General features: G+C 32.8%; 1 protein-coding gene across 2 annotated transcripts in view; it reads right to left on the reverse strand.

Annotated features, from left to right (window-relative positions):
- LOC139521757 (neuronal acetylcholine receptor subunit alpha-10-like) overlaps positions 1-16,444 on the reverse strand; it is a 114,385-nt gene that overhangs the window by 43,252 nt on the left and 54,689 nt on the right. Inside the window, exon 1 of one of the 2 annotated variants that reach the window (XM_071315340.1) lies at positions 11,137-11,924. In XM_071315340.1, coding sequence (XP_071171441.1) covers positions 11,137-11,319 — 183 coding nt within the window. In that variant the 5' untranslated portion in view covers positions 11,320-11,924. Of the gene's footprint in view, positions 1-10,948; positions 11,104-11,136; positions 11,925-16,444 lie in introns of those variants that run through there. The other variant, XM_071315339.1, reaches the window with a different exon arrangement.

A 16,444-nucleotide genomic window follows, 5' to 3' on the forward strand; every position in this document is an offset into this window, starting at 1 on the left:
CAGAAAATGACAATGTAAAACAATTCAAACGAGAAAACTAGCGGCCTAATTTATATACAAAATAATGAACGAAAAACAAATATGTAATACAGAAACAAAGGACAGCCTCTTGACTTGGGACAGACACAAACATACCGTGAGCATGTGGCGGGGTTAAACATGTTAGCGGGACCCCAACCCTCCCCTAACCTGGGACAGTTGTGTAACAGTACAACATAAGAACAAACTATAAAAATCAGTTGAAAAATGTTTATCTCATCAGATGGATACAAATACAAATCCTACACAGAGTGGACGTTGCCGGGTAAATGTACATACCAATAACAAGAAAACACTAAGTACAGATCTGAGAGTAATCGGAGTTATTAACAGCTAGTTTATAGTCCCTAACAACTAATAAAAAAAAATCATTCAATTAAGACTAATATTTAGTTGTCAAAATGAAAATTAAAAAACGACAAGAAATGAGGCGTGAGAGCGCTATTAATGCAATTTACTATATAATTTGTCTGTTATACCTTACAGCAAGAAATGATAATTGAGCGCACCATGGTAAATTTCCCATTGCATTGACTTATAATGGTAAGTACAGATCAAGGTTCTGTCTTGTTAACTCTGACAAACGGTAAAGATCTACTGAACTTGTGAATTAGAATTGGACAATAGTGTTTGTAGTCAAATGCAAACGGTAATGGATAAATATGGTTATTTGTATGAAAAGATTAAATATTCTAAGCCAAATCAAAACCTTTATTGATTATTAAAGTGAATATTTTTGTCGCAAAAACTACAATTAAAACAAAAATAAGGTAGTTTAATGATAATTCTAATCGTATAACAATCCATTGGTCAAATGAAAGGAAAGTGATACTAATAAAAAGCTAAAAGATCTACATAAAAGAGGGACGAAAGATACCAGATACATTCAAACTCATAGATCGAAACGAAAGTGCAATGTATTTTATTTTACATGACAGCAGTAACTTGTAGTGCAAGTTGATGTTTGGCACATAGCGTTAATCAAATCAGTTTCGCTTCATGTGGTTCTTTGGTAGAAATTTCTATTAAGCGTCTCACAAATGAAATGATACCGTTTAAAGATTTTTCTCTCGTTAGTTTCCATTGCTTATTTTCTTAATTTTGATGAAATGTTAGTTTTAACAATATTTATTCAGATACATCATCACAGAAGAATATAATACATATGCAATAAATGTCTAAGATTCAACAGAAACAAGCAAAGTTGATTTTACAAATCTATCTCTTACTATAATGAAATGTATGACGCATAATAGTTCACTTAACGGTCAGTAGTTGAAAACCCTTTTTTTGGTAAATTTACACGCTTCTTATAAACATAACATCGGTTCACCACATTACCTTCACATGGTTAAAACTGTTTTATGTGAGCTTAATGTTGGTATTATTTTGTTCTGTATTGGACCTTCCAAATTATGAACATCGTGTGTACCGGTATGAACATTTTGCGCGTAATACTGTCATCACTTATTGATCGCAATCAACCGATTTTAAAATATGTTTCCATTCCTCTGCTGCTACTTCTATGATTCATTTGTGAAATTGTCTTTTTTTATATAAATTCAATATAAAGATGTAAATACTTCAGAACCATATGCTCATGCAATATCAGTAAAATTATCTTATAATTAACATACAGTACAATATATATGAAATAAATATTTATTTCCGTTTTTATTGTTTTCAAATAAACGCAATAGATAGTTATCATCCTCAAAGTATGATATTTGCAATAAAAGATTAATTTGATGATAAGATGAGTTTTAATTTGATGTGTTATCTCAATATATTTAAAGTCTTATCTAAATTAACAAATATGAAGCGATTCCATAATGCAAACTCTTCTTCCTTTGTGATAATGTACATAGTGCGCATTTTATATATAATAATACTTAATTATTTCAAATGACGAGAAAAAAATTACAATCTAGTTCCAAATATTTCTAAACAAATATTTATGTTAGTTGAAGTTATAAAATAGTTTATAGGTACCAGGATTATAATTTAGTACGCCAGACGCGCGTTTCGTCTACATCAGACTCATCAGTGACACACATATCAAAATATTTATTAAGCCAAACAAGAAGAAATTTGAAGAGCATTGAGGATCCAAAATTCCAAAAAGTGGTGCCAAATACGGCTAAGGTAATCAATCTATGCTTGGGATAAGAAAATCCTAAGTTTTTCGTAAAATTCAAGGTTTTGTAAACAGGAAATTTATAAAAATGACCACATTATTGATATTCATGTCAACACCGAAATGTTGACTACTGGGCTGGTGATACCCTCGGGGACGAAACGTCCACCAGCAGTGGCATCGACCCAGTGGTGTAAATAGTTATCAAAGGTACCAGGTTTATAATTTAGTTTGCCAGACATATAACATATACCATAATAATAAATAGATATCAGAACCAATTTCTTGCTATATAAGTAGGCATTTGTATCTAAATAAACTCATCATATATACCAGGATTTTCGTATTTGCGCCAGACGCGCGTCTCGTCTTCAAAACACTCATCAGTGGCGCTCGAATCAATAAAGTCAAAGAGGCTAAACAAAGCACCGAGTTAAAGAGAATTGATGACCAAAAATTCCTAAACGTTTTGCCTATTACAGCTAGGGTAATCTATTCCTGATGTAGAAATGCCTTAATATTTCCAAGTTTCAAAGTTTTGTAAACAGTTAATTTATTATAACGATCATATCAATGATAATGCATGTCAACACAGAAGTGTTGACTACGTACTGGGCTGTTGATACCCTCGGTGAATAAAAATTGCACCAGCAGTGGCATCGACTTTGTGGTTTTAAATACACTCATCATAGATACAAGGATTGGAATTTTGTATTTGCACCAGACGCGCGACTCATCTACAAAATACTTATCAGTGACGATCGAATAAAAAAAAATAAAAAGTCTGAACAAATACAGCTTAGTTAATCTATTCCTGAGGTAGAAAAGCCTTAGTATTTCAAAAGTTCAAAATCATATTCAGAACTGCTTTAAAAGTATTTCATTTGATCAAAATCATGTAAATCTTAAAAAGAAGCTTAGGCTGCTTTGAACACTGATGTTTCAATGGTATTCAAACAAACCCGAAATAGTTTGAAGCAAAGCATTTCGTTTCATATATCCTATCCTCCTTTTGGACTTCAGATGAAACACTTTGTTAAGAAAGCCAAAGTATATGTTTTTTTCTCAAATAATTAAAAAAAAATATATACAAGCCATAAGTTTTAATCAATGCATAACTTGTCAGTGCTATAAAGGTTTTCGCACCTCTGCGTGAGTTTAAGCTAAATTTGCATTTATTAATTGACTGAATCATCAGGCTCAGATTTGAAAATGTCATTTATATAAATTAGAAATAATTTATTTATTCTTATCGACTCTAAGAAAACAAATTATGAATTCAAATAGAAAATCTCCTGTCTGAGATTTTCTGTATTTATTCATGACACAAAATCCATGCACATATTTTTGAAAAACTAAACAAAAGGAAAGACGCTTTTGTTGCTGTTTAAATCTAAAAATCACAGAATGATCTTCAATGTTTATGGAATTATGTTGATGCAATTCAAACTGCATTTAGACCCTTACGTTATTTTTAATGAAACGAGTTGTTGTTCTTCATATATTATCTACAGAAACCTTGTCTAAATCATTTGCATGAATCGTTCTTCTTCAAGCTCAAAGTTCAAATATTATATCTACGATGAAAACAACGAAAAGGAAAGGATAATCTTTACCAATTAAGTCCATTATGAAAATATAGATTGGTCGCAAATGAAACAACTATCCAATAGAGTCCACAAGTGGTTTGATTGTCAATCAAAACTATCCAACATAGTTCAAAAACGGTATGATTACCGATGAGACAACTACCCAACTACGCTCAAATGTGGTATGATTGCCAATGAGACAACTAGCCAACAAAGACCAAATGTGGTATGATTGCGAATGAGACAATTATCCAACAAAGACCAAATGTGGTATGATTGCCAATGAGACAATTATCCAACAAAGACCAAATGTGGTATGATTGCCAATGAGACAACTAGCCAACAAAGACCAAATGTGGTATTATTGCCAATGAGACAATTATCCAACAAAGACCAAATGTGGTATGATTGCCAATGAGACAATTATCCAACAAAGACCAAATGTGGTATGATTGCCAATGAGACAATTATCCAACAAAGACCAAATGTGGTATGATTGCCAATGAGACAATTATCCAACAAAGACCAAATGTGGTATGATTGCCAATGAGACAACTAGCCAACAAAGACCAAATGTGGTATGATTGCCAATGAGACAACTAGCCAACAAAGACCAAATGTGGTGTGATTGCCAATGAGACAATTATCCAACAAAGACCAAATGTGGTATGATTGCCAATGAGACAATTATCCAACAAAGACCAAATTTGGTATGATTGCCAATGAGACAATTATTCAACAAAGACCAAATGTGGTATGATTGCCAATGAGACAATTATCCAACAAAGACCAAATGTGGTATGATTGCCAATGAGACAACTATCCAACAAAGACCAAATGTGGTATGATTGCCAATGAGACAATTATCCAACAAAGACCAAATGTTGTATGATTGCCAATGAGACAATTATCCAACAAAGACCAAATATGGTATGATTGCCAATGAGACAACTAGCCAACAAAGACCAAATGTGGTATGATTGCCAATGAGACAATTATCCAACAAAGACCAAATGTTGTATGATTGCCAATGAGACAATTATCCAACAAAGACCAAATATGGTATGATTGCCAATGAGACAACTAGCCAACAAAGACCAAATGTGGTATGATTGCCAATGAGACAATTATCCAACAAAGACCAAATGTTGTATGATTGCCAATGAGACAATTATCCAACAAAGACCAAATGTTGTATGATTGCCAATGAGACAATTATCCAACAAAGACCAAATGTTGTATGATTGCCAATGAGACAATTATCCAACAAAGACCAAATGTGGTATGATTGCCAATGAGACAATTATCCAACAAAGACCAAATGTGGTATGATTGCCAATGAGACAACTATCCAACAAAGACCAAATGTGGTATGATTGCCAATGAGACAATTATCCAACAAAGACCAAATGTGGTATGATTGCCAATGAGACAATTATCCAACAGTGTCCAAATGACGTGGTTGTAAGCATTACTTAATTAAGCTTAACTACATTTGTAGATTATATTAAGATAAGGATTTGCCCGGATATGTCCATTTATATTGATATTAATCCTTTGCAAATTATTTTAAAAGCTTCAACAATTACAAAGAGATGACGATAAAGATCAGAAATGAAATAGCGGCTGTCTTTGGTTCCGTAGATTAAAAGAAGCATAAGTTATACTGGAAAGCGTTGTCATATATAACTTTATCTGATGATGGATTGTAATCCATACATATAGTTCATTCTTAGTTCTTGTTGAGGTTCGTGAGGCTCAATCTTTAACTTTCTGTTTAAGGTTTTGAGGACTGTTTGTTCGCCTTTTTATCAAAAGTTGTCTGTCTTTATCAACATATACTTTTTAATAGAGCCTTTAATGGTTATTTTTCATCCTTTTTATTTTATACAATTTAATTATCAAAGCTTTAATTCTTGGTGCCTCCTAAAGTTCTCTTTTATTACGAGATCAATTCAGTCACCAAAAAATCGTCAATCTGAATTATCAGAAGGCTTTTTTCTATTGTCTCGAGCAACCAATGCCAAACGTCAATTATTGGAGTTCATTCAACTCATGAAATACATTCAAGTAGCAGATAAAACATGCGTTCTCATAATTACAACTTCTTCAGCATCTATTGTAAACCCAATGACAAATTAATCAAACGAGCATACAGGCTATTATAAGTCATTTTAGGATGTTTCCGTTTTGTCAAAATGGAAATTGTACTATTTGTGGCAATAACTATGATCTTCTGAATTAAGGTACCATTGACAACAATATAAATAATAATCATGAACTTTGTAGTTAGATATCTAATGAAAACATCAGTCGCAGTAAATATAATAAAACCACATTTATAAATGAAAAAGAAAGTAAAGACAATTTAATCATGGCGGGAAATCATAAACGCAATGGAAAAATCAAAGCATAACAACATCACTCATATTGGCGTCCTTCATCTCGAATTCAGAAGGAGACGTGGATTTGAAGCTTAATCTAATTTAAAATCAAGTCGACCCCTTACGCTATATCAAAATGTATCAGTCTTTCCCGTGCCTGTATCAATTTGCTCATCTGTCCGTGTTAACAAATTTTCGCGGAATTATAACGTCATGTGTCTTGACCTGATCTTAATAACTTTGACCCGGACTTACTTCGGACGTCATGATGTTTATCCAAAACAAGTCGTCGTGTAAACTATTGTTTCGGTCATACAAGAACACAACGTTTGTTACATATTTGTTTGTTTTTATAGTGATTAAGATTGTAACATAATGTGGACTGCTGTTCCCCTATATTGTCTGGGATTTTTTTTCCACACATCGTTGTCAATATAATGGAATTGTATGCTACTTTCATTCAAATGAGAGGTTTAGTTAGCTACAACACCAGGTTTAATCCACCATTTTCTATATAAGAAAATGTCTGTACCAAGTCGGGAATATGACAGTTGTTATCCATTTGTTCGATGTGTTTGAGCTTTTGATTTGCCATTTGATCACGGACTATCCATTTTGAATATTCCTTGGAGTTCGGTAGTTTTGGTATTTTACTTTTTCCGATGATCGACACAATATGAAGCATTTGAGCTCGTTCGTAGAAAACCAGATAATATGTACGGATTATGATTCTAATAATCACCCAGTACTTTAGTGTATAATATACTTTGAAGTTAACGCTCGAAACCTCTGGTTAAGGTGAGTTACAGTACAAAGCGTATGATGTAAGTGGATCATGGCGTGAGTTGATGATTCTGAATAATTTTGATAAAATGTTATCAAATTGTTCATATTGATTTTATGTATTATTCCTAAAGAAATATTGATAAGCAATCCTTTCATTTATGGTTGAGTGTATTTCCATATCTACCAATAAATACACTGGTATGACCTATAGTCTTGAAGATGAACAATATCTTATAAACTGAATGTATAAATAATACAAAATCAGTACTTTCATATGATAGTAATCAAATGTTATTCTTTTGAAAACTTGAAATGTTTATAGAAAAAAAAAAAAATCAAATCTTTTTTTCTTTGACATAGATTGTTATATGAACGTTTAGAATAGGTTTATGGACGCTTTTGAACTTGTTTTTATCTGAGCGTCGATGATAAGTGTTATGTAGACGAATCGCGCGTCTGGCATTTTAATTTATTATAAAATTGAGAATGGAAATGGGGAATGTGTCAAAGAGACAACAACCCGACCAAATAAAAAACAACAGCAGAGGGTCACCAACAGGCCTTCAATGCTGCGAGAAATTCCCGCAGCCGGAGGCGTCCTTTAGTTGGCCCCTAAACAAATATATACTAGTCCAGTGATAATGAACGCCATACTAATTTCCAAATTTTACACAAGAAACTAAAATTAAAATAATACAAGACTAACAAAGGCCAGAGGCTCCTGACTTGGGACAGGCGCAAAATGCGGCGGGGTTAAACATGTTTGTGAGATCTCAACCCTCCCCCTATACCTCTAACCAATGTAGAAAAGCCTGGTACCTTTGATAACTATTTACAAAAATTGTTGTGTCAATGCTGGCTATATAATAAACTTTTCTATAGCTATTACACAGCATACGCAGAACAAAATGAAAAATATTACATAACATGTATCATTATAACACGATGTCATTTATACATACACATACATAATGATATGGATATAAATATCAATTGTGTTTTGAAAATTAATTTGAATCGATTGAGGAGATTATGCACAAACAAAATGTTGATTCTTTTATTAACACAATGACCTAACAGAGCAGCCAAAATCCGTTGTAAAAGAAGAAAGTAAAACAAACAAAATAACGAACTCCGAGGAAAATTCAAAACGGAAAGTCCGTTATCAAATGTCAAATCAAAAGCTCAAACAAATCAAACGAATTGATAACAAGAATATAAGTTCATCTGAAATCATTTTCCGAGAGAAGCGTTAAGATGATTTAGTCATGTTTGTAAATTTAGAAATACCAAGATTGTAAATAAAGGGCATGTCCAACTGAATATACAGTTTCTGAGCTGTTGAATTGTTAAAAGTTTGGTCTTCCTGAATATATGTCATTCATATCATTTAGAGAAGCGATCTTAAATAAGAGGGGCAGACATAACTGAACAGTTAATTCTATTTATAAGTTTTAATTATATGCTGTCTATTCCAATAATTAAACTCCATTCCTTAATACATGTTTGTATTCCTATCATTAATTGGAGAAGGGTTTAGGCAAGTATTTTCAATTTGACAAGTAAGAATCGATACAACTTTTGTTGTCCATTAAAACTTCTATGTAGCAGAAAAATGTCATCTTTAAAGGTATGTAAAAGGTAGCTATACCCATATAAAAAAAAATATGTCTCGATGTATATTTATGTAAAAGAGGGACGAACGATACCAGAGGGACAGTTAAACTCATAGATTGAAAATAAACTGACAACGCCATGGCTAAAAATAAAAAGACAAAGAGACAAATAATAGTACAGAAGACACAACATGGAAAACTAAATATAAAAAAGAAGATGAGGTATGATTGCCAATGAGACAACTCTCCACAAGAGACCAAAATGACACAGAAATTAACAACTATATGTCACTGTACGGCCTTCAACAATGAGCAAGGCCAATATCGCATGGTCAGCTATAAAAGGCCCCGAAATGACAATGTAAAACAATTCAAACGATAAAACTAACGGCCTCATTTATGTACAAAAAATGAACGAAAAACAAATATGTAACACATAAACAAACGACAACCACTAAGACTTAGCAACACGAACCCCGGAAAAAACTAAGGGTGGTCTCAGGTGCTCCGGAAGGGTAAGCAGAAGTAAATTACACTATATGTTGTGACTGTTTCAGGCGATGTCTTTGTCCCAAACGGGGAGTGGGTGGCACTATCATGCTGCTAAAAGCTATACCGCTGACGACCATTATAGGCGCAAAGCTTTGAAAGTTTAATGCTTGTTCTATTGTAGCATAATACACCTGGTCCCAGGTAAGGGAGATGGTTGAGAGTTTTCAAAAATGTTTAACCCAATCACATTTGTATGCACCTATCTCAAACCAGTAACTTGTAATCAAGTATTTTTTTCTGTCATAATTGTTTTTGCTAAAAGCTTAAGCATAAATCAGGACATTAGTTTTCTGGTTTGGATTGTTGCAACTTTTCCATACCCGGGAATTCGATAGCTTAATCTGTTCGGTATAGGTTTTGTGTATTAATGAAAGCTGTTAAGTTGCATGAAACTGTTCACATCCTTATTATTTAGACTTTAGAGATTGGAGATACATTGTAGATGTCTCATTAGCTGTACTAGTAATAATAAAATGTATTTATTCTACCAAACTATCCTGTTTAAAGTTCCATTCCAACCAAACTATCCTGTTTTATGTTCCGTTCCTACCGAACTACCCTGTTTTATGTTCCGTCCTACCGAACTACCCTGTTTTATGTTCCGTCCTACCGAACTACCCTGTTTTATGTTCCGTCCTACCGAACTACCCTGTTTTATGTTCCGTTCCTACCAAACTATCTTGTTTTATGTTCCGTTCCTACCAAAGTACTAGATGTTTTATTCTAAAACCAAAGAAATAATGCTTTGCAAGTTTTAAAAGTTCCTTTCTTACCAAACTACCCTGTTTTATTCACAAATCAGTGAAGTCACAAAAGGTACATAAAAGAACTATCAATGTTTATTCTATATTGACCGTTTCGTTTTTATCTACTCGAGATACTTTAGTGGCCTTTTATGCTGCTTGGGCGTAGAACACCGACAATCATTCCTTGAAAAAGTATGATTGCATTCGTGGTTTAAACCATTATCAATTATAACCTAAATATTGTGTGGAAAATTTTTTGGAAATGTTGTCTTGGATCTTAATTTCTACACCATTTCACAACTGAACTTGTTATAATTTGAAAATTGCGAGCTTTCTTTAGTCAACTACATTGAATGTTCAATTCTTCTACCTTTTGTTGTAAAGAAAAATAAATGCAAGGTACATGAGATTTAAAAGTATCTACTTCGATCTTCAATGGACGGTCAAAATACGTGCTCCTTGTTAACAAAGGAGATGCAACTTATACATCAAATATAAAGCAACCTAACGACAAAAAAATAACCATAAAGGACATCTATAGTGCAGCACACAGTCTTCATCAATATCAATTCCACACAACATATCAAACTATTAATTTCCCTATAGTTTGTATCATATTTAGTCAGTTTGAGCAAATCTTTTTCATTCTGCGTCCAAATAATATTTAACATCAATGCTTAGACAAATAATGGAAACGTTCTGCTAAGATGTTAAACATCAGAAGTTAATATGCTTACGCTTTCAATAGACATGAAAATCATCTTTATTCAATACATTTTATTTTCTTTCATGTGCAGAAGTTAGGTTATTATCTGAAGAAATTGAAAGGGAAGAAAGGTGATCTAATAGATTCCTGTTCTCATATTGTTTTTAATGGTTGCAGAACATATAATTTAAATAAATCATAATTTGGTTTTTTTTCAATAAAAAAAGCAACAGTAAACTGGTAAATTAAAAAAACATTCAAACAAATAAATAAGTATTCATTGTGTCTCGTTGTGAAAGAGTAAATACTGCGATTGTAATTCTTTTAAGTGTATTGTATAATTGGGGCTTTCATTTGCCGTGCATTGAATTAAAAACCATTTTATATTCCTACCATATCAGCAATTTGTATCAGTGTCATTCCGAAACTGATAGTGACATTTTTGGAGGCATCATAAACCGGCCTGGACGCAGTATTATAACGGTCTAATATATACTCCAATAAACGCTGTTCATCTGGCAGTTGCTGTGAACGGTGTAAACCCAAAACTGAAAAATAGAAATAAAAAATATTTTACTCACCATGTCTGAGATCTGAATGAGTGTTAATCCAAATTTAGCCAATAATATATGAGAAGCGTTGAATACGGGTCTTGCGCCTGGGTTGTAGTCTTTTAACAAAACTTCCAGTAAATTTTGCTCATCTGGGATTCGTCCAAAACAAATGATGAAAAAAGATGACATTAGAATAGCCAACGCTGGCATTTCTTAAATTTTTAAGGTAATAACTCATTCCTGGTTCAATACAGGCAAATAGTAAGTGACATTTTCCCCGAGTTCCTTGATTCAGTGTAGAAAATGCAATGCTATTAAAAATATGAATTAATTTTCAACTTTCCACAATAAAGTATACATCATTAGAGGATCGGTTGTCTTTTATAATTCGTATATCATATATTGATTTAATATACTTTTAATTGAAAAATATCCATTAGTTGACGACAACGATGAATTTCCATTAAATTCCTTGCACTATTTGACGTGTCCAACTGTTCAATGTATAGTAAAACGAATCACCCAATCAAAGCTACTTTTCACAGTTAGAACATGATAAAACACGAATAATTAATCTAAATAGCTCAATCACATCAGAAAAAAGGTAACAGCATCTTTTATCGTAAAGAGGTATCCGACATGCCGTCAGCATATAATTTGAACTAAAGTTTTGATATTTAGTACATAAGGACCGATAACGTCAGTTTTCGTTTAAACTAACACATTTTGTAATATATTTCAAAGACTTATTCTCTAAACATGCTACTTAATAGCTGTCCATTACATGTCTAAGTTATACATCACAGACAGGTGATAATACATTAAAATTAACACTTTTCACAAACGTATCGATCTTACAATTGTTTAAGAAAATAAGAAAGCATGTTTCTTTTTAGTTGTTAAGTTCAATCTGATAAACACACTTTATAGAATGAGAGCATTTGAATGTTGGCAGACAGAATTAAATATCACTGGAGTTAATTAAAAGTAGATCCTGCTGACCGTTGGGTTAATTAATTTACGTTTCCTGATGAATACTCATGCGAAAGCTTATTACTCACATATGTTATATATCAGTATCTGTATTTATGATGTTATACTGCATCAGATTCACAGAAAGAACGGGACATACATATAATGGTATAACGGGACGGTACGTATTTTGGTAAACCATAGACCGTCACTTCCGTTCGTCCGTTTCCCTGGCACATTGCTTACAAAAGCCATAGAATGCTTTGATCAAGTATGCAACTTTTATGAAATATTTAAGCCCGTTTTCGATTTGATTAAACAAAACAATCGGTTTCACGTTCCATGGTTATAGGAACCATTAACCGTTAGATTTAAGACCATTGTTCTCATACCGCGCAATAACTCAGGAAAGCTTGGATCAATTTACATTTAACTTTACATTTTCGTTAGTACAAATGTATGTTTGAAAGTTTCAAGATTTGTCAATCAAGATTAATGGAAACTTTACCGTAAGATTACAGGCAAGTTTTCATATATCACGCTCTAACTCTAGTATGCTTGTATCAAATTAACTTCAAACTCTTAAGGTTTGTATTATAAGTTATTGCAAACTCCCTTTTGATTTGGAAAATTTTCAGATTTTTTTTCCGGAATACAGGGACTTTAACCTTCAAATGAAAAGCAACAGTATGCCTTTTAATATCTCCCTGTACAAGGTCAGTTCTCAGACTTTTGATAGAAGACAATTACACTCTTTGCTCGGTTGAACGTTTTTATATTCTAAGAACTTCTAACTTTGTCTAATTTTTTTTCATATTCTCACATAATTAAACCAATGATTCGATCAAAATGAAATCACTCGATGGGTCAACCAAATCTGATGTATACCAATGTTTAATTGTATTGTTCCATATGTTCAGAGACAGATCATGAAACACTTTAAAGACCTTTGTGACTTTTTTTTTATTCTATCTCGATGGAGATCATGTCACAAAATAATGGTCAAAATAAATTTTCAAATTCATAAAACCAATAAGCCAGTTAAGTGTTATCATCCATATGACTAGTCCTTAGTAATGCACTTCTGCTTATATTTATAATTTGTATTGATAAAACGGAGCTATATCTGCTGTTTCTTAAACGACTACGAATACCTGTATTGAACACAAAATTCGTTCATGTACAGTTATACTGTTTTATGATTCAATTTAAGAGAACCACAGCTTTTACAATCTTGTATTCTCTCTCAATGAAAAAATAAAACAGGAACTATCTTTAAAAAAGATATACGACGTATTTAAATTTGTCAATGAGTATATGTTTAAAACTATCATTTCGATAACCTTTAGAAGCACAAAGATACCATTTAAATAACGTTTTCTCTGTTTGTGTTCAGTATTCTCGGTCCTCGTATCTTTCTGTTTACATTCACCAAAACCCCGCTGAAATCTCACATGCGTAGGTGCGTTCTAAAAGTCATGTACGTTCGTACAACAAAGTTTACATTAAAAATTATATAATTGTCCCGAATAAACAGCTGTCACGAATGCAAAGAGCTATTGAGAAACAATTATTTTAATAAAAATATAAATCTTTGTTAGATCTAGTTCAAATATTTATAGTTTTTCACTTGCTTTCCATCACGATATAGATAACGAGAAGTTTTTTCAAACACAACCAAATTACCCACCATGACAGCATTTTGTCCAATCACAGAAAGGATTTTCGAGCATGCGTATTCTGTTGCCATAGTTAAGCGTCCTTAAGTTCAAAGGGCACAAACCGAAACTATAACGACTACGTCGGAAAAAGACAGGGATAAATCCTAAATTATACTAAAAACATAGCTTCCGTAAAACAATGCTAGAGAAAATCACAGAATACTCCAAATTACTGAAAACAAGCTCATAGCACTTAATCAGCTGATATATAAATCTTGCCGTCTTTATTAAGTACTGTTGTACATCCTTATAGATTCCCAGTTACGTGACGAATGGTAATAAGTGGAACACGAAGTCCATGCTATGTCAGTCATGTGAATTATAGAGAATCGCAATACAGGAAAGATGAATCTTTGATCTTCTGCTCACTAATGATACCCCCGCCCGCTAAAAGTATAATGTAAACAGGAAGTTGTTGAGTGGTGAATCTGAAAACCCACCGCACGGTAATGCTGACTCATATAATAAACACTGAAACCGAATTTAAGAAATCCTTGTATATAGTTCCTATAAAAGATGCGACAAAAAATAAACATGGAACGGACGGACGGACTAACGGGCTGACGGAGGGACAGACAGACAGTCAGACAGAGGTAAAACAGTATACTCCCACTTTTTGCAAAGCGGGGGTATAACAATAAATTATACAAGTTGTGTTCAAAGCTTCAGATAAGTGAATCTATGTCAAGACTTTCAACTACATGTACAACCCTTATTAATAGAAACCTTTTTCAAGAGCTCCACATTTTTCTGCATGTATCTATATTTTTGTGCATGCTGTTTCAGTGTATATACATACGTATTCTTCCATCCATCGAACACGTTTATATACATAATGAATACTACAATGAATATTATAATAGTGTCATATATATATATTCGAAGTATGTTTTACCCGGTAACATCTTGATTGATGCCCATAAGACACTATCATTGTAGTATTCAAAGGTCAGATAAACTATCACAAATTGAATATCTGACAAAAATGGTACTAATAGTTAATATCGCATGAATCTAGTACACTAACAAGCTAATAATGTTATGTTGTTATGTAATTCTAACGTTACAGCCATTTGTTAGACAGAAAATATGATAAAACCAATATATTAAAGTCCTTTTGCAATATTGAATGATGGAATAAATAAGAGCGTTAACAAGTCTTTATCAACAAAAACCAAAATGAATGGATTTCCGTGCGCATGACTCTTGTTTTGGAATAACCCTTATCAGATATTCTTGAGACCCAATTTCTGGGAAATAATGCATACAAAGGAAACGAGGTGTAACTTTAAAGCACTGGACAGTATAATATATACCCGTCTTTCCCTACAGACCCAATAACAAAGACAAACAATAACGAATAATCCATTGTCCAGGTAAAAAAATATGGTTGGTTTTTTATTTGTTTCATAGTTGTCTACATTTCAAGTTGTAATAAAGCTTGTACAATTATTATCTATTTATCTGTTCTCCTTTTCCTTCTCATAACAAAATTATAGGTTGGCGGTCAACAATGAAATTCGTTATTATAACCGATACAGGGACAAATTGAATTCAAAATATCTTAGGTCTTAGGATAGCTTCGTGAAACAGGCCCCTGGTTTATTGTTAAAGTATCTCAGTTTCTAAACTTACAACCCGGCTCAAACGATAGCGCTTCGTTGTTGACATTATGCATGTAATTTATTGTCTATAAATTTATCGTAAATCAAATCATGTAACTGTGATAAAACCACGGCTGTCCTGTTTATATTAATAGGCTCTTTTTATTTAATGCTATTCAATGTTTTACACGTTTTATTTTTCTCGTGATACAATATCATTTTGGTAGACAAGACTTTTTTTGTGTAAGCGAGCTTCGTACGCCAACTTACTGAACCCGTAATTTATATTTTAGTTAAATTCTATAAAACTGATATTTTCAAGATCATTGAATTCTTGATTGGCAACATATCTGTTACGTTTTGGAGCACGCCTTTTTTTAACAAACAATAAGAACCAAATATGCCCCTCTTCTTACCGACTTGTTCCTTTATTCACATAAGCCTGACTTCATACAGCAGCTTCTTAGAATAACTAAATGATATAAAGTTTGGTAAACTATGCTGAAAGCATCAATCTTATCGAACTTGGATAGAAGATACAACAAATACAGTTATTGTGTTCATATCTTGACACATCTTGAAATTTGTAATGGGGTTCGGATGAAAACATTTTTTTACGACAAAAGAGATGATTCCAGCTACTTTCCATTTCTGTGTAACAAAATTCCAGCAGTATAATGATATGTTCCGGTGCTTGTATTTCTCATAATGATTTCCTTGATATTTATAGATTATCGTTGATCATCTCAACGAGATTGATTTTCTCGCTTGAGCTGGTACAGCGAAAGTGAGAAAAGCAATCGAGTTGAGATGACCAATGATAATCTGTTTATCGCTATTTTACCTATGACGACGTTGTCAATTTCATGTCAATTTCGTTAGCAACGCCACGTGGCCTCCTTAGTTTCTAGCGATATTTTTTCCATCTCAAGCAAGAAGCATGATATGAAAACTATCACAAAAAAAGATCAAAGGAAAATGCACAAAATAGCGATAAAATCAATTAAACCCATTACGGACGCTAGTAGTCAGATGACG

This window comes from Mytilus edulis, chromosome 4 (genome assembly GCF_963676685.1).
Source record: "Mytilus edulis chromosome 4, xbMytEdul2.2, whole genome shotgun sequence".
Classification (NCBI taxonomy): Eukaryota; Metazoa; Mollusca; class Bivalvia; order Mytilida; family Mytilidae; genus Mytilus; species Mytilus edulis.